Genomic DNA, 18631 nt, shown 5'->3' with positions numbered 1-18631 from the left:
CCGACATGTTCTGCACACACACCTGGATGTACTTCCTGTGGGGTTAAAAGGTTCCGTGTGAGTGAGTGAGGAGAACGTTCTTAATATTAAGTAGGTAAACTATGGGTTCTTGTCAGTTTAGGATTTTATGTAAAAGGGCAAACTTCCCAAAGGGATAAACATTGTTTTTCCTTTTTGTGTGACACATACAGGTATTTCTATGGGAATGGAGGCTCACCTGTTACCAGCAGAAAGCAGAGAGTGTTTGGTCTTGAAGGGGATGTAGAAGGTGAGGGCAAGCAACGTGGAGTAGATGGACCACGGACAGTCGATGGACATCTGTGGACGGACACCAGCAAAACCTTACGGTCAAATCTCTTCAAGTACCGTGACAAAACGGCTGACTAGCCAAATTGCAATGAGCAGCTAATGACTATTTTCATCAAAAATGACTCTGCCGATTACGTTCTCAAATAAGCGATTAATTGTTTAGATAGATAGATAGATATAAACTTCATTCATCCCTAGGGGGAAATTAGTTTGTAGCAGCAGCAAAATTAGTCCACAAAACATCGGAAAACAGTGATAGACACCTGTTAGTGTTGCGCTTCACCCCAAAGTCAAATGTCTTGTTTTGTCCAACCAACAGTCCCAAACCCAAAAATATTCACTTTACTATAAAATATAAAATATGGAAATATCAATGTTTTGGGCATTTTTGCTTGAAAAATAAACAATTAATATATTATAATTTATTTATTTTTCTGTCGATTGACGAATCCAAAAATCCATATTTAGCTGCTAGCTCTAGATTACTGTTTAGACAGTGCCCAAGGCCTTACATCATAGTTGAACACATAATGAGTTGCCCCAACAGAGACGAGACGTGACATGCCGCCCCCCAACATCAGTCGTAACTCCTCTCACCCTCTGGTCGATGGCGGTCATGGGCGTGTCAGGGTGACTGTAGCTACGCGGCCGGTGGCGGACCTCCCCGTTGGTCAGCCTCTCGTTGGCAGGCCGGTCGGGCCCCTGTGGGATGATGCACAGGACCTCCAGGTGGAACTCCAGAGTGTGGTAAGGAGGCGTGGCGGGCAGGCTGATGCTGGTCACCTTCTCAGACGACTGGATGGACAGGGCACTTTCACTCACCAACTCTGAACACAGCGACGGGACGGAAAAGAGAACTGTTAAAGCTAGACTTGTTAAAGCCGCACTTGTTTCAGCCAGAGCATTTATAGGCACGCAAACATCTGCAGGGACCCGTTTTTTATAAGACACATGGTTTCATTTGGGTTTTCAAGATGAAAACCACTTAAAAAAAAAAAAGTAAGACTCACACTGAAGAAAATCAAATCAAATCCTTTTAAAAATGTGCACTGACCAGCTGCGGGGCTGGTGATGCGGGCGGTGCAGCTGGCAGAGGGCAGGATGGGCATGGTGTCCGTGTTGCTGAGCTGCAGAGCGTCGCCTTTCTTCACGGCGTAGTGACCCGTCAGCAGAGTGAACTTCACCATCTGGGGCAGGCCGGCCAACAGTGGCTCTGAAAGCACAAACACCAGTACAGTGAGTACCGCTCACACACACATTAACGTGAGACAACATCCGGTTTCTTCAGACGAACATCCGGTTTTCAGAATAAGATGCCAACAAAGTATGAATTATATTCACATTAAGTATAAAACATGCTACCTGCATCTCGTGAACCAAATGTTATTGCCCTTTTGTTCATATAGCAGTACTTTTAAAATAAAAGTGCTCAATACACTACTTTTGAATTCATTATTGAACTTTGCCATAACAATGCGATTAATCGCAAAAAATCCATGCGATTAATCGCGATTAAAAATTGTAATCGTTGCCCAGCACTAATATATCTATAAAACAAACAAAAAAAGTCAGACCTGAGAGAGGCTCCACAGTGAGCTGGGGCTCCTGAGAATAGACTTCATACTGGACCGATGGGTAGATATGAGGAAGCACAAACTGCACCTGACCCACGGTGGCATAGAGCTGACGCAACGTGTAGGTACCCGGTTGTCCACTCTGCAGAGAAGACAGATGAAAAGGTGGGAAGTAAGAAAACAAGCGGTTACAAGAAGTTTTATTAAAGAAAACAGCAAATATTGAGAGAGAGGGAATAGAAAAAACAGAAACAGAATCCCCTTCTGAATGTCGAACACCAATTAACTAGTTGACCATTTCAAAAGGTCACCAGCAGCAAAGCGTCTCCTACCGGTGCTGTGAATGTGATGCTGTTATTCCCGGGCTCTAACGTCACATCCTGCACTTTCAGCATCTGTCCTCCATCCTTCACGGTGACGGCGGGGGGGCTGACGCAGTTAGGCGTGTCTGTCGGCGAGCTGCTGTCGTGGTGACGCATGACCAGGTGAGTGTTTTTGCACACCACTCCCGTGGAGTTGAGGGAATTGTCCGAGGGACTCCTGTCCTGAATCTCGTCCAGCTCCAAAGGGGGACCGGCCGCCGATGCCGACGCGGGACCCGCCGACGAGTTGGCCTGGCTGAACTCCACTGTCCCTGGGTTGGTTTGCCTCGGCGCTCCCTTGGACCTTCCGTTGGTCCCCGCACGCTCCAGGTCGAAGTGGATGCTTACCGCCAGTTGCTGTATGTGCACCGACACGGGCATCAGACAGCGCAGTGTGAGCTCCGCCTGCAGCACGGCACCGGTGTGCACCGACGCCGTGGCCGGACGGAACTGTAGCCGCGTGAGCTGAGAGAAAACGCCCATGCTGAGGGTCACTTTGGGAGCTGAGGGGGAAGAAAATACAAGCAGAAGTTCATGAAGCGCACAACAAGGACAACACTGTGGATGTCTTTTTAAACACAGTTAAATTCACCACCATAACATGAAGCATATGCAAGTATTGTTGCTATTGTTCCAAATTTTACTTTTAAATTACTACCGAGGTTGTCTAAAAGCATTGTGGGAAAATCTCAGACATCATCAACTGAGTGGTGGGATGAAGGGGGGCACAGGGAAAACCCAATGACCCCTTGAAAGCACTGAGCGTCACAGAGCGATGCTGTATAATCCCTTTGGGTTTTGTGCTGGACCGAGCATCATCACTTACACTGATCTTCAGACTTGCCGGCAAAGGTCAGAATTTCTTGACAAAAGTGCTTCCTTTCCTCCGTGGTCAGATTCACATCACCAGCCAGCAAGGCACTGGTTTGCAGGTAGCTGCGGTGGCTTGTAAAGGAAGAATCAAACACTACACACAGGCTTCGGCTATTTGAACATCTTAATATAAAGCTTATTTCCTCTTACGGTTTCGGCACTACTCTGAAAGCTGACATATCTGGCCGTTAACTGGCCAACGTACGGCTGTTGTTGTTGTTGTTGGGTGTTTGGAAGGATACTCTTCAGTTCTGTCCAGCAGCTTCTGACACTCGGCAATCTGTTTCCTGGTGTGAGTGACAGGGAGGCTCCATCCCTCCGATGTGTACGATTTCAGAGCTTCCTGTAAGAAGGTTTCTGCCCGCTCGGGGTCCCCCTTCCTCCTAGTAAACAAACACACACATCACTTTGTTTCTCACATGATATCTACTGAAGAACACAGAAATAAAAAGAAATAGTGTGAGCTTTACAAATCTGTTTAATGCTACTTAGAAGTGAATTCAACTCTAATTTAAAGACAGACTACAGATAGAGATTACCTATATCATTTATGTATTTACATTATAAGACTGTACAGTCACTTTTCTTTTCTTTTTCAAAACGTCTTGACGTCTACTGTGAACGCAGAATGATGAACTATCCACCTGCTATTGGTTGGTCTGTATTCAGATATAATGACATCACGCGACATCAAAGGCCGATAGCAGAGGCCCACTTCACTTTGGTTTCTCTACCATTAGCTGTAAGACCTCCTGTTTGGGTTAAAGGGTCCAGTGTGTAGGAGTTGGCGGCATCTAGTGGTGAGGTAGACTTCAACCAACTGAAACTTCTGTCCAAGCATGTAAAAACACTACAGTGGACGACGTGAAAACAGAAATGGCCTTCTGGGCTACTGTAGAATCACGGCGGTGCAACATGGCGGACTCCGTGAAGAGGACCCTTCACGTATAGCTAACGAAAAACTCAACTATCCTGTGATTACACACTTAATAAAACACAGTTTCTGATATTATATTCTATCTGTGCGTAATGCGACACAGTGCTCTGATTTAATGCTCCGATTCCTCTTTAAAGCCACTTCAGTCTACAGCTCGACTAAACACAGCAAGAAGAAGCCCGTCACTGCATGAGGACTCTAAGAAAAGTGTTTGAAATGTTAGTTTCCACTACACTTTTATGGCGTCACATTTACTTTAAATCTCCGACACACCCATCGCACCACATGTGTTCATTTATTCTGCCGGATTAGACCTCCTCATCCCGAGTGTGTGGGTGTTTACCAGCAGCGACTGAGTGACAGTTCTGGAGAAGAGGCCTAATCCGACACAATAACTGGAAATATTAGTGTGGATGCGCAGGGGGCTTTTAAGATCATTCTTTGAGACCCGTGTGTATCGCGAGGAAACCAGCAGGCTTCCTTACATGTAGAACTCGGCAAGGCTTTTCCCCACCAGCCTGGCAGACCTCAGCCGGCCGATGGCCCTGTACATCTCCATGGCAGCATGGGAGAGTTCCTGATGCAAGAGGTGGCCAACGAGGTAGAGGAAGGAGAGAGGGAAGAAGAGAGGAGAAAGATAAACAACCGCTTCCACCGAGGTTTCCAGGAGATTACATCATCAAAAAAAATATTGCTTTCAGTTTTGAGACAGGAATTCAGGGAATTTGTGTTAACTTCCTGCTTTGCCAACTGCTGAGGTAAGAAATTTACTTACCAGATAGTGTCTTTCAAAAGCTTCCACAGACGACAAGGCTTCCTTCAGCTTTTTGTAAGGGCTCTGCAAACTGCTGACTGTGGAGAAAGACGACGGAAATTTAAAACAAGGCACACATTGTCTTTCAAATGAGTCTTCATTACATCCTAATCAACACGTATGACCGCAACAAGCTCACATATCGGTCAGTGAAAGGGAAATTCCAAGCCTGAAGGCCTCCGACACACCAAGCTGACTTTAAAGAACTTGTGCCGACAGACCGACAGAGGCATCGCTTTATAGCTGCTGTTAAAGGCAGCACTTGAACCACAGACTGTATATAAGCGGACAAAGTCACTGTGACGTCAACCCATGGTTTGTGGACTTCGGTTTTGAAGCCTTGAGTTTCTCATGTTGGCTGTCGCCATCTTACGCTGAATGAAAAATGCATAGGTTGCCCAAAGAAGAAAACACAGACAACTCCCAGGCCGGACAATGCCGTGGTAGCGACTCATCAATCACCAGGTAGCCCCACCCTAAAGCATAATCTACTTTATGGTCTATTTTACTCTAAATGGGACCAGATTGTATTAAATGAACATCATGCTGTATTTAAGAAGACTTGAAACTAGAGATTGAAACCATAAACTCATGTTTACAATGTTTACTGAGGGAATAAATCAAGAGAGAAGTAGAGTCATTTTCTCATAGACTTCTATACAATCAGACTTCTTTTTGCAACCAGAGGACAGAAAAGTTGGAGCCGGCGCAGTTTTGCTTTGCTGGTGTTTTCAGCCAACACTTGTCTTCTCATAGAAGAAAGAAAAAAAAGGCAGAGGCAAAAGAGAACAAGACTAAATGTGTGAAATCACAGATCAATCGGGTTGAACAGCCAGTAAGACATCCAGTCAGTCCTGAATCAGCTGACCAGCTCCTGACACGGGCCGATCAAATTGCAAAAGCTAAAGGCAACAGACGACCACACGCGGCTCAGAGATGCCAGACTGCTTGGTGTGTCGGGGCCATAAATCACAATGCATGTGTTCATGTCATCAAGGGGAAAGGTTGGGATTTTTAGAGTACCTATAAACCTGCAATCAGCGGACTTGCTTTAAATGAAATGTGTAGTCTACTTGTTTCATTTCACTCACCAGTCTCGGGCCTCTCGTCCCCCAGTCCGGCCAGCAGATCCACAGTCCTGTTCAGGTCCTCAGATGTGGGTCCCTTCTCTGACACCAGGCCACAGAGTTCCCCCAGGGACTTCAGCTGGAGGAGGCAGAAACAGAATTAATCATTTTATTTGAAAATGCTTTTATTATTTGGAGAATTATTGACTGTTCTCTATCGAACTAACATAGAAGGAATCTCCGTCCATATGTATGTAGTTACCTTGTCAGTCGCGTAAGCCCACAGCCCAACAGTATGGGAGCAGTTCGCAGCTAACTGGGCCTGATCACAGCAGCCCTCGATCCTGTGCAGAACCTCCAAGCAGCTGAGAAACACCCAGCAGTCCAGGGCCCCCTCCAGCACCGACACCTGAACAACAAGGGCAACAGGGTACAGCATCATGGTCCGTCCCTTTAAGTTTTCAGTGTAGCTTTGTTGTCTATTCATCACTGTATGGATGATGATGATGATTCCCAATTATTAGGGTAACCCCTGACCTCTTGTCTAGTGAGGTCTAAACATTCCCCTGATGAACACTTGGTGTTTCCAAAAAGATGAGCTAGTGTAGCGTCCATATTTCAATCCAGAAATTGTCCATTTCCATTCAACTTTTTCTTTAATAAGCTACAGAGTTTAAAGAGCTTACGTTTTGTTCATTCCACCTGCATAAAGTACATGTTGATTCAAGTATAAAGTACATGAAAAAATGCCCCTGTGTTTACCTCCAGCAGCCGCAGCTCCTGCACACAGTTGTGCAGCAGCTCCAGGGCCCTCTGGGTGACCTCCCAGGGCCTCAGGAGGAAGATGAGTAAGGTGCACTGGCGGGAGAACAGGTAGCTCCGTAGATCCAACAGGCTAGCCTCCCCGCGCTGGATCCCGTCCCTCTTCTCCATGTCGATGGGCCGCCGAAGCAACAAGCCGCTCCAGCTGCGCACCGGGGCGCAGAACGATCCGAGCCAGTTGGCCGTATCTGTGGATAGAGACGAGACTCGTCAGACCGAAACCCCAAACTAGAATGCACTTCATGTTTCTGATCCTGGAAACAGGAAGTGCATGCACAAAATGCAGGTCGTTTCACTTGTGAAGACCGTCAGGTGGTGGTAACATACCTCCAGCTCCAAAGTTAAGGACGTATTGGGTAAAAAGAGCGTCTAGCTCATCGTACTGGACCAAGGCATCTTCAAACTGCTGCAGCATCTCGAAAACAAAGGCCAGCTCCTCCTGCACACACACACACATATGTGAGACACAAGTGAAGTGGGACACTTATTCATTTTGTGTTGATTGTGGCGGTTCCTATGGACGAAAGTGGAAATGTTTTCTGAGCACCAGAATCCCTTTAGAAAACCTCTCATTCTACTGCACTAGGGGTCTGACCGATGTGATGCAAAGCTCTGCTCGTGGCCGGAGGAGGAGACGCTGCTGCCGGGTGCGGAGCTCTCCTCCTCCCTGGAAGCAAAGCCAGGATCTGGGCCTGTCCGCGGTGGGCTCGTCACTGCTGGAGACTGAGCTCAAGGGGTTTCTGACCCGGTGGCACCGATGACAAGCATTTATATATACATAAACAGCTAATTAAAGTCTCTTTCTGTGCAGACGCATGCCTGTTGTGTTTTTTTTTCTGCGTACTTGGACCATGAAGTATTCACAGAAGCTCCAGCCGGGCTGCGTGCGCTTCTCTCGGAGCGTGCGCATGTCGTCTTCGAAGCGCCCTAGGTTCTTGGTGAAGGACATGAGGAGGAGGGTCCGCAGCTTGAGCAGCAGGGAGTTCCAGGATTCCTGAGACCGAGACGAGTCCTTCAGAGGATCCGACAGCACCACACACCTGCGTCAGAAAAGGGGCAATAACCTTTACATACTCGGGGAGGGTTGAATCAACATGGTTTCTTATATTCATTGGGTGTTGATTATGTTGCCTGCTGTGAGAACGCATGAAAAGGGCAGTAATAAGCCCGTCTGTTGTTGTTGTTGTTTACAGGGAAGCATATCCTCACCTGTCGTTCTGCTTGTTGCAAAAATCGCTGCGGATTTTGTCCACGATGGACGACCGCGGCAGGATGTTGGTCTTGTTCTTCTTCTTGGTGTCGTTGGTCTCCACGACGATGATGACCCAGTCCGCTGAGGCATGAGCCCGCAAGCTGGTCTGCCAGCGCGTCATGTCCTCCTTCACCGTGCTCTTATACGCCTCCGTGTCCTATGATGAAGTACAAAAATAAGAAGTCAAAATTTAAAAAAGATAATTTCTTACAGCGGGAGGTTGGCAAACATAATAATCTCACTCTGTAGATGTGCGTCATATAAAAATGTATTGAACGACTAAAGAAAAGGTTACTTCTCCTAAAGTGAGCTGCATGTCGTACACAGCGAGGATGTTTCCACATCAGAAGACATCAGAGGACTGGGACTACAAAAAGAATGCTGGCCAGCGAGTTTACGTTTCGTAATAACTACACTTGTGAGCTACTGAACGCTGTGACTGAGTGCTACCTGAGGGTACGGTTTGTTTTAAACTGGTTGGGACAGAATACAGGCGAGATATAATGAGAGCATTTGGTTGTGATGTAACGGCGGGTGTCCGGTGGCAGAGAGAGGAACTGAAGCCCTGATGTGTCACACTCTGTTTTGGAAGTTACAGTTTGTAGGATCATTTTTGGGGAAGTATGCGTCTGTGTTTTGAGATTGGGATTTTTTTTATTGTTGTTTGTGATTAAAATAAGCAGATTAGAGTAATCTTTGTGTTTTATGTTTCAAACCTTGCACAACAAGAGTTGTTTCAGGGACTTGATTCTGTTGTGCCAAGTTCTACACATGTGATAGTGTTACCGTGTCCCTACTGCATACACATACAGGCTCACTCTCCTCCCACACTAGAGGCACCGTCCTTAGGAAATGTCATCAGTCACGCGCTAATGACAACACTTCCTTAAACTGCTGAGTCAGCAGCAGCAGGTTCCTGTTTACCCTTCTTGTTCTTCTCTCATCTGCTGTTCCTAAAGAGTTTAGTCTAGCTAGTGCACTTCAGGCTGCAGGCTCCTACACATGCATCTATTAAGTGCACATCATTTGAAAACATATCCGCAGATAGAAAATCTTTTCCAAAAAGCAAGGCCCTCTGCCAGAGCTTCATTATATTCATTTTTAATTCTAATAGAAAAACTGTTTGGATTTAGGTTGCGATTTGCTATGTGTGCACATTTTACAACCACTAGCGTCTGCTTCAAAACAAGTCCCGCCCTCACATGCTCTCTATAAATGTGTGCGTGTGTGTGTGCGCTCAGCTGAGAGGTTGTGTCCTGCCGAGTGGAGAGCCGTCTTTAGAGTTTGACAAATATTAGCAAAATAATTTACATGACGAATAGCACTGATTGCAGAGACAGACGGGACGTCCTCATTAGACCGGCTATTTCGGAGAACACCGGTGGAAGCACCGGGACTATTGGACCAGTAAGCATTAAAATCATCCTGCTTGTTCCCCATTGGCTGGCTGTCTGGCTCGATGTAGGAAATTTGGGTTTAGAAGTGTTTTAAGAAATCATAATAGAAGTGTTTCTATTCGGTAGGAAAAGGGCCCTCAACATGGAAGACAAGAGGTGCTCAGATACCAAGCGTCTGCTAACTTACTGGAAGGCTGCCGACCCGACAACCCCTCCAGATGCTGTGGGACTACCTGAGGTCCTGCAAGAGACAGACTTCAAAACCACCACCACTCCCAGACCTGACAACCCAGTCTACACACCGTCAGTGCTGACAGAAGCACACGGGCAGACTAAGCTTCCCTCACCTCCCCCGCCGTATGACAGGAAGAAGTGCAGAATAATCAATCCCTCTTTGTTAAAACCCTCAATCCAGGCACCTGTGCATAGAGTAAATGGGGGAACATTGGATATGGACGTGGAGAAGGTGAGTACTCCAGGGAGCTGCCAGGACGAAGCAGGGCGAATGGGGTGCAGAGAAGAGGAAGAGACAAAAAAGAAACAACAGGAGTGGAAGATGGGGAGTGGTGAGTATAAGACAAAAGGTTATTTGTTCCTCAAACCCAGAAACAGACGGAGAGCGGCCACAAGTGATGATGACACCCTTGACGACACTGATACGGAGGACAGAAGAGAAGGGGTATGTGGAGCAGCCGGAGGTTGTCCACTTCCCAGACGGTCCAGCAGGAAAAGGAAGGAACCAGAATGCTATGCAGACTGGTTTTGTCCTGTAAGAGGTGAGATGCCACCATTAGCCCAGACCCAACAGTACCCCTTGCTGGTGAAATCCAACGGACAAGCTGAGTTTGTGCCATGGGGACATCGAGACATGGACGCACTGGAAAAGGCGCTGCCACCGCTGGCAGGAGGAGCCAACCCGTGGATCCGTCTCTTTGAAAAACACACAGCAGCGGATAAATTGGCATTAGGAGACATACGAGCCATGATAATCCGCGCAGAGGGAACAGCCCAATTGACCGCTTTGGAAGTAAGAACAGGAACGACCAACAGAGGGGATGAAACCTCATTTGACACCTTTCGAGGAGTCTTCTGGAGAGCAATGCGAAGCATCTGGGCCACAAAACCGAATATGAACTCCCTTTCTGGACTGAAGATAAAACCAGAAGAAGAAACCCATCAATATCTGAAAAGAGCTGAAGAAGAGTGGCATAGGGCCACAGGGGGGAGACATGACAGCAATGAAGCCACCACTGTAGTATGGCGACACACTGTGCAGAAAGGCCTTCCCCTACCAGTACAAACAGCGCTGGGAGGAGTAGTAGGCTTGAGCAACATGGAAGATGCCATGTGGAGGGAACACCTTACTCACTACAACCAGAGACATCAAACTGAGGAGACAAGTGGACAGGAAGATCTGAAGAGAATGACGCGGCAGCTGCTGAAACTTCAAATAGCGGAGGCCGACAGAGAAATAAGTAGAAAACATCAGGCCAAGAAACAGATGGTCATAGCCGAGGCTCAGGCCTCACAACAGCCCCAAAATCCAGCAGAACCGGCCCCCACAGTGGTGTACTACCAACCTCCACCACATTACAGAGGCAGAGGACATGCACGTGCATTCAACAGAGGGAGAGGTAACTATAGAGGGGGGTATGAAAGACCTGTAGGTAGAGGGGAATGCTACATATGCGGGAGTGAGAGTCATTGGGTGAGAGACTGGCCACAGAGAGCAGGAGGACAGTTCAGTGCATCACCACAATGGGCTCCATTCCCACCACATCAGCAGTACTCAAGACCAGGTCTGCCAGGACCACCTCCTTCATGAGACCCCCACAGCGACAGATGCCCATGCTGCCACCAGGACCATGGGGCGGTGCCGACCAATAGAATATACAAGGGCGCTAACTAACATGAGTCAAGTTTTGTTTTCACAGGTGGAGAACAGAGGCATCCGCTGACAGGAGAAAGCAGTTGCCTATTGTATCACCAGGCAGCTGCCTGTGGATGGGGTCCACAGGTGTAAGTGGTGCTGACCAACAGGGGGGACTGGACCATGGGAGGTTCATTTTATAGCCAAGATACATATATGACATAGGGGTACCAAGGGGGGTGTCTAATGAATTTAAAGCCAGAAATCAAATAGCTGCAGATTTAGAATCTGTTTTCTCTCAAAGGGTGTCAATCAATAAAAATGTCAATTGGATCAATTACCTTTACTATAACCAACAGCGTTGCTATATCAGGACTGCATGCACAGCTAGCGAAGACTAGTTTAATGACCTTGCAGAATAGAATAGCATTAGATATGATTTTAGCTGAGCGGGGCAGAGTTTGGATCTGCCTGTGGTACTTTCGTTCCAAATAACACAGCTTCTGATGGATCGGTGACCAAGGCGCTGGCCGGATTGACGACACTCAGCCACGAGCTAGCAGAGAACTCCGGTGTCGATAATCCAGTCACCGACTGGTAGGAGGTGCAATCAGTTACGTGTCGACGATGAGGAAGAATTTGAACTTCTGATGGCCACTGTTTAGTTGAGGCCACCAGCGATGCCATAGTAGGACTTCACAAGCAGCTCCTGAACATCTTCACTGAGATCCTGAAGGACCTGATTAGGCCCAGATGGACTTCTAAACACATCCGGTGAGATACTGGAAATTTGGAAAACAGACAGAGATTGTTTTGAGTACTTTGAGGATTGTTTTTGTTTTATTGGGTTATAATGGGATTTCAGGGTGCAATAATTAAGAAATGTAATTTTGTCAAGTGTAAAAAGAGCAGACAAGGCTTCTCAGAAATTTTTCTCTAGCCCTCAGGATGGAGCCTGGACTCGATGCAGGACCATTCCCACCTCCACCATCTACAGCCCCACCACCTGGACACCAGAGGACTTCAACCGGAATCGACTGTTATTGTGTGTAGTGAGGCAAGCGTAGGGTGATCAGATAGGGGTGAAAAAAAAAATTACTTGAATTGTTGTTTGCTATTGTTTAGATAGGGAAACTCATCCTCTGATTGCTTGAGGGGGATTGTGTTTCCAGGGTATTATTTAATCCACTGTGAACAGTGGATTAGGGGGGAGTTGTAGGAAATTTGGGTTTAGAAGTGTTTTAAGAAATCATAATAGAAGTGTTTAATGATTCATAATTAAGAAATCATAATTATAAGTGTTTTGGAATACATAATTAGAAGATTCATAATTGTAGAAGTGATTTGTAGTTAGAAGTGTATCTTAGTAGCACCTTTATATCTGTTTGAAGTTTTTGCCAAAAGTTGCAAATCCTTATCTTTATATAGAATGTTTATCATAGAAGTGTTAAGCCATAAAAGACAGTCATTGAATGTATTAAACTGTGAAGAATAGCCAAGGGAAAGTCAGACTTCTAGACAGACATTTGCAGGTTGTGCCCGCGCGAGGGTTTTCGGAAGCCTGACGCCAGGAGGAGGCAACCGAAATTAGCCAATAACAATTAAGATGGACAAAAGGGAGGGAATTTCAAACTGTAAGAGGAAGTGCTGGAAAGGAATTCACTCTCTTTCTCCTCGGCTCTGAGCCTGGAAACATCTGTGTTTCCAGGCTGAGTCGCGAGTGAATAGCTTTTCCGCGCGGATCATATATTATATATTCTGTTAGTAGTGTACTTCATTCTGTAATTGTATAAGCTTCAGTAGGATTAAATACATTTTAATTGTAAACCAGTTTAGGGTAGATTTATTAAGAAGCAACTCTACTGTAAAACAGTGGAGCGTGCTCTCCGGCCTTCTCTCGGTGGGGAAGATTTCAGCCTCCACAATATCCTTGTGGAAAGCCCTGTGTGTGCGCCTGTCCACCTTTCACAGACATGGAGTGAAGCCAAAATCATCTTAATCTGAGTCAACTTGCATATTTAAAGTTCTCCCTCTGTGACTTTGCATATCTTGCACACGGAGCAGTCTGTGACCTATTTTTTTCTTTGCTCAGCGAGGATGAAGTTCTCAGAGAGCAGACGAGAAGACATTTTCCTATCCTCCAGAAGACATGGAAGAGAATAAACTTATTTTTTGTGACTGTGGCAGCAACATTGAAAAGCAGACCACCGCTCTCTATGACGGATCAGTTGGTATGTAAACGTACTGTAACTTATTGCACAATGAAAGTGTTCTCATCGATGACGATTTCAGATCTTCTGCTGGCCACCGAGGAGGCAGACCAGCCTCCTGGGTGGCTCGGATTGGATCTCACTTTATATACAAGTTTGTTTTGTTAATAATTGTGTGATTCGGTTTGTAACTGTTTGTATCTGTTTTTATGCTTCTTGGATAATAAATCCATTTGATTTTTACTTTAACCTGCTGTTGTGTATTGGAGGCGATTGAGAGCACATGGCTGCAAGGGAGGGGGGGGGGGCGATTTCTCCCTGTGTCCAGAAGTTATGGCCATAACAAATTTGGCAACCACGAAGGGACTTGACGAACTCTAAGACGGGGACATGGGACCGCGGATACTTTCGGAGTGTACACGAACAAAAGGTGAGCAGAGCCGTTTTAATAAAAATCTGTTTAGGTAGACTATAGGAACCTTAGCCGAAAGTGTTCACAGACCGCATGGTCCCTGAAGGCTTCATCTGGTCACGAGGAGAGACCGCAGAGTAACCTGAAGCTGGAAAAGTGCATTCTCCTGAAATTTGAGGTAAATCAGGAAGGTACGGGAAGACAGTTACAAACTGAATATGAATACTAGTATGTGATGTTTAATTTGGTAATCTAAACAAGGTGGTTTGGTGAGTAGTAGCTCTGCATGGTGATATTTGAGTGAGTGGTAACTCTGAATAGTGCAGTTCAGGCGAGATAACAGAGCCTTGAGTGAGCTAAGGCGGACTGAGATCGCGAAGCGAGGTCTCTTGGGGTCTTGCATTTGTGTCTTGGGTCTAGTAAACTAAAGGCTCAAATATACGGGAGGGAATAAATTGAATAGTTCCAGAGGGTTTTGGCTAGAGTTCGCGCCGTTACCACTCTGTGTAGTTGACCAGCTGGGCTGGCCTATTAGGTGGGCCTTGTGAGAACTCTGCCCCACGGGACATAATGATACGAGCTTAAACAGCCGAAAAGAACGGGGTCACGCTTTCGTTAGCCATTAGCTCCGCTGGAAGGAGGCAGGCTGTAACAAAGCGCTGGTTTTGACTTGAGTTAATAATCTGGCGTGGGTAGACAAGAAAGAAGGGGAACATAGTACATTGTATTAACGGTGTATTTTGCAATGAATGATTGTTGCAGTGCTGAAAGTTGTGTTGTAAGACAGAGTAACGTATGGTGTGAATGAATTGTTTGAAGCCGGGAGCTAAAGGCCTGCTCCGGTGCTTACTTTAGAAAGTTTAGATAGTTAGATAAAAGAGGAGATTATAGAAAAATAACCGGTACGTTGGTGGAAGGCCAAGGCCCGGTCTAGTTAAATAAAGAGTGTGTGGATGTGGCTTGATATTGCATTAAGATTTCAGTTGATAGTGTGGTCAACTTGATGAGGTTGGCCTAGCTTCGTCTGTTAGCTTAGCTGCTTTGTTAGCTACAAAGCTCATGTGGTAAGCACATGTTCTCCGCCAACTAGCGGACAGGAGAAGTAATTGCTTGATAATTACAGAAAAATCCTTTACCTAGAGTCCCGGAGGTGTAAATACTTTAGTTAATTTCCATTAACAGTTTTAGTTTTGATTCAACACTTTTGGTTTCCATTAATAGTTTTATTTTTAATTCGACATTTTAATATTGTTAGTTTGTTTCGTTTTTTGTGTCAACATGGGATTTAAGAGTGGACTAAATTGGGGTTCCTTGAAAAAAGCAGTTTTTGCCTCCAAAAATGTGATCAACTTGGAGTGTGCTTGGAGCAGAGAAAGAGGTGAAGCCGATACAAATAAATTGATGTCCAAGAGGGAAAGAAAATAAATGTAACTGTTTAAAATAGACTGGAAAGCATATGTGGAGAGAGAGGAATGCAGGGGTGACACACACACACACACACACACTGCTCGCAGCAGCAGAAAGGGGGGGTCACACACACACAGAAATCTAGGAATTGGATTGTAAATTTTTAAATTTTATCTCTACACGAGACAATGTTGTACAGATGTATTCTCACATTTACTGCTGAATTCTGGGTAGTTTTTGTTTTGTTTTGTTTGTTTTTAGTCGAGGTACATTGTCGAGTGGATCCAGATCTGGGGACTCCGCTTCGCTGCTCTATGCTCCCCAGGAACAGACAACATGACCGACACCCACCACTCAACATGCCGAGGATGAAGAAGACGAACGAGACACATCAGAGTCTACAGAGTCAGCCCTGACTGAAGGGTTTCCGCCATCCATGAGCCTGGAAAACGTCATGCAAGGGAATTGTGTGACATGGACAGAGAAGTTTCGTCAGCACAGATCCAAGAATGCCCAGCGGACAAGGTATCAGGCCATGAGAGGAAGCTGAAAGACGGGGCAGAGACTTTGACACACACCAACTGAAGACTTTGTGTGCCATAAATGTGGCAGCTTGAACATTAAAGAAGAGGCTGCTCATTCTCCATGAACAAGGAGTGGGGGAAGGTCTCGACAATCAGCCATCAGACTGGGGGGTGCAACAGGCAGCGGAGTGGACCCTAGTTTTGGGTCAACGACGCGCACACAATACAACACAGAGGGTGAGTTAACTTTAGATTCTTTAGATGACAAACTTGTACATTTAATACACAGGTTAGAAACTAGACAAACACCACTCACACCCACATAGCACATGTATTCGAATGAAATTGAAGGATTTAGAAAGTTAGAGTTTATTGGACAGAAAATACTGCTGATGTCTCTGTTTCTCTGTCCCAACACAATCTGAGTTGTAAAAGGAGATTCCACATGTGTTCTGGTACGAGGATCAGGAATGGTGTGGAAGGACATGTCTGACTGGCAGCAAGTCAGACTCAATTCACTGACTTCAGAAACACCGAGGATCCTGGCAGCAGAGCTGGTTACACCCACTGAGACAGCGGCTGCGTTGACCCCCCTACCCCCAAACCACTCCACAACCCCCAACCGGAAAGGACAAAGACACTGGCAAGCTGAGCGGTGTCATGGACAGTTCTCCTCACCACCCACACGAGAACGAGCTACCTGAACACTGAGTCACTGCACTCAGACTCACCTGAACTTTTTGACAGTGATACACACTTACATGAGTGAAGAACAAATTCACCACCATTGGACGACGATGAAACACCCAGAACTATGTGACCTTAGATGCACAATGTGTTGTCTACTGTTTTTAGCATGTAAATTGTAACACCTATTCTGCTTACACATCATGATGACACCTATGTGTAAAGAATAATCCTTTTCCCTCCACAGCTTGTACTTACTTTAGTAATGCTACACGAGAACTGTTAAAAATGCTTTTAAATTTTTTAGAAATATACAGGGCAGCCAGTTATGAGTAGATGATGTATTGATGGATACAACTGTTTAATGTACTCACTCTGAAGAGTGAGTAAGGGGGGAATTGTGAGGAATTTATGTTTTAAAGCACTCCTAACTATGGATATAATGCGATACAGTATATTTACTTGTAGGAGTCTGGTCATTTCATGCATTAAGTGTCTGTGAGAGGGGGTTTGAGGAATGTGCTGGAGCGGGGGTTGTGTGAAAGTGGCTGGGAGAGGTGTGAAGTTTAGGACAATGGGGCATAGGCCCAGGTGGGGCTTGTTGGACTTCAGCCAATCAGTGAGCTGATCGATGAGCTGAGGAATGTAACTCTGGGGGGGACAAAGGGTTTGAAGCGCTGGGGGATTTCAGATCTTCTGCTGGCCACCGAGGAGGCAAACCAGCCTCCTGGGTGGCTCGGATTGGATCTCACTTTCATTTTATATATACGTTTGTTTTGTTAATAATTGTGTGATTCGGTTTGTAACTGTTTGTATCTGTTTTTATGCTTCTTGGATAATAAATCCATTTGATTTTTACTTTCACCTGCTATTGTGTTTTGGAGGCGATTGAGAGCACATAGCTGCAAGGGGGGGGGGGGCGATTTCTCCCCGTGTCCAGAAGTTATGGCCATAACAAATTGTCTTTATATTCATGTGAGATAGCTCAGCGATGATCACCCTGAAACAGTCGAATCTAAACTCTCACAGTAGCAGCATATTCCTCATTAGGAAAACACAGGAAAACTATGAAAACTAGTCATTATGCACGCAACTCAGTTGAAAACTAACCCAGTGACCTTGTCTGCTCTGTGTGTGAATAGATTTTGATAGAACTTTATTGACTCACTGGAACAGGACGTTTGTCTTAAGGGAATTTTAAAACAAGCCTCCCTTTTATCCTGGCACAGACTGATAATGCACAGTGCAATAATTAATGTTTCCCAGTCATGTTAAATAAATGACAGAGCGACTGGAGGATTGAGGTTGTGTGTGTGTGTGTGTGTGTTTGCAGCTACTCACACAGCAGTCGGTCCAATAGATGTGGAGGAAGGGGAAGGTGAGGAGAGCCTTGTTGCCCTCCTTGGGGAGGAGCTCCTCTTTAAACTGGACGAAATTAGCTTCAAGGTGGATCATTTTTGGTGCGCGGCCGTACGTCCTGCATAGAACAGAAAGCAGAGTCTTACATAGTCAATATATATGTTGTTTTACGATGATGCGTATCATTTTTACTGCCCCAGGACAAAATATGGCCGTGTGTCTCTGGAACACCGACTCCTACGTGTGTTGCTGGATCGGCAGCTTTCTCACAAGCTTAGTTTGAAAGTGTTTCAAAGGAAATTGCAGTTTATTGTCATCGTTTTGACTAATAGCTTTTATTTTAAAACAAACAAAACAATAATCACAAAACAAACAACACCAAAGTCACATTGAAACAGACCAAAATACAAACTCAAATTCATACATCCGAACAAACACAGCATACATCAGCAGACCTAACCACCTAAATAGATAAATAAAATGTAAGGATAATCTTTTTATAAATACGTCCTACTTCTTGCATACCAATTCATTTCATTATTGTATTATTAGGGTCCGAGCAACCGACAACGTCGGGCCAGCGAAGGCCCTATTGAAATTGTACCCGTTTAGGTAAACGCGCATGGTTGGAGGACTTGCCATGCATGAAAACTCACCAAATTTTGGGGACTTGTCAGGCCTGGTGAAAATAGCCATCTGAAAAAGAATGCATCTTTCTGTGTAAAGAAATGGCTCTCTAGCACCCCCTACAAGTC

General features: G+C 45.6%; 2 protein-coding genes across 6 annotated transcripts in view; one reads left to right on the top strand and one right to left on the bottom strand.

The window, feature by feature from the left end:
• Positions 1-18631, bottom strand: part of trappc10 (trafficking protein particle complex subunit 10) — a 30774-nt gene that overhangs the window by 2576 nt on the left and 9567 nt on the right. For both annotated transcript variants that reach the window (XM_076081772.1, XM_076081773.1), the window contains exons 3-19: positions 17859-17994; positions 7968-8167; positions 7603-7798; positions 7086-7197; positions 6699-6946; positions 6199-6345; positions 5961-6075; positions 4831-4907; positions 4541-4632; positions 3361-3501; positions 3072-3181; positions 2216-2748; positions 1884-2025; positions 1364-1522; positions 907-1136; positions 218-318; positions 1-35 (exon numbers count right to left, since the gene is read on the bottom strand). The exon at positions 1-35 is cut by the window's left edge and continues 89 nt beyond it. In XM_076081772.1, the coding sequence (XP_075937887.1) occupies positions 1-35; positions 218-318; positions 907-1136; positions 1364-1522; positions 1884-2025; positions 2216-2748; positions 3072-3181; positions 3361-3501; positions 4541-4632; positions 4831-4907; positions 5961-6075; positions 6199-6345; positions 6699-6946; positions 7086-7197; positions 7603-7798; positions 7968-8167; positions 17859-17994 (2774 nt within the window). The remainder of the gene's footprint in view (positions 36-217; positions 319-906; positions 1137-1363; positions 1523-1883; positions 2026-2215; positions 2749-3071; positions 3182-3360; positions 3502-4540; positions 4633-4830; positions 4908-5960; positions 6076-6198; positions 6346-6698; positions 6947-7085; positions 7198-7602; positions 7799-7967; positions 8168-17858; positions 17995-18631) is intronic.
• On the top strand, positions 9233-17381 carry LOC142938526 (uncharacterized). 4 transcript variants are annotated; one of them, XR_012949656.1, is made up of 3 exons: positions 9233-9417; positions 9534-13508; positions 15568-17381. XR_012949656.1 is itself a non-coding variant. In XM_076081774.1 (2 exons), exon 2 carries the CDS (start codon positions 9550-9552, stop codon positions 11230-11232), a length of 1683 nt encoding a protein of 560 aa, XP_075937889.1. In that variant the 5' UTR covers positions 9233-9417; positions 9534-9549; the 3' UTR covers positions 11233-17381. The 4 variants fall into 4 exon arrangements, 1 of the variants encoding a protein (XP_075937889.1); XR_012949654.1 differs by having other exon boundaries at positions 9534-13917; XR_012949655.1 differs by having other exon boundaries at positions 9534-16067; positions 16293-17381.

Source organism: Anarhichas minor, unplaced genomic scaffold, assembly GCF_050575085.1.
Source record: "Anarhichas minor isolate MPS153535 unplaced genomic scaffold, ASM5057508v1 ptg000087l, whole genome shotgun sequence".
Lineage (NCBI taxonomy): Eukaryota > Metazoa > Chordata > Actinopteri > Perciformes > Anarhichadidae > Anarhichas > Anarhichas minor.
Note: the sequence above shows the minus strand (reverse complement) of the source record. Positions and strands in the feature narration are given on the sequence as shown.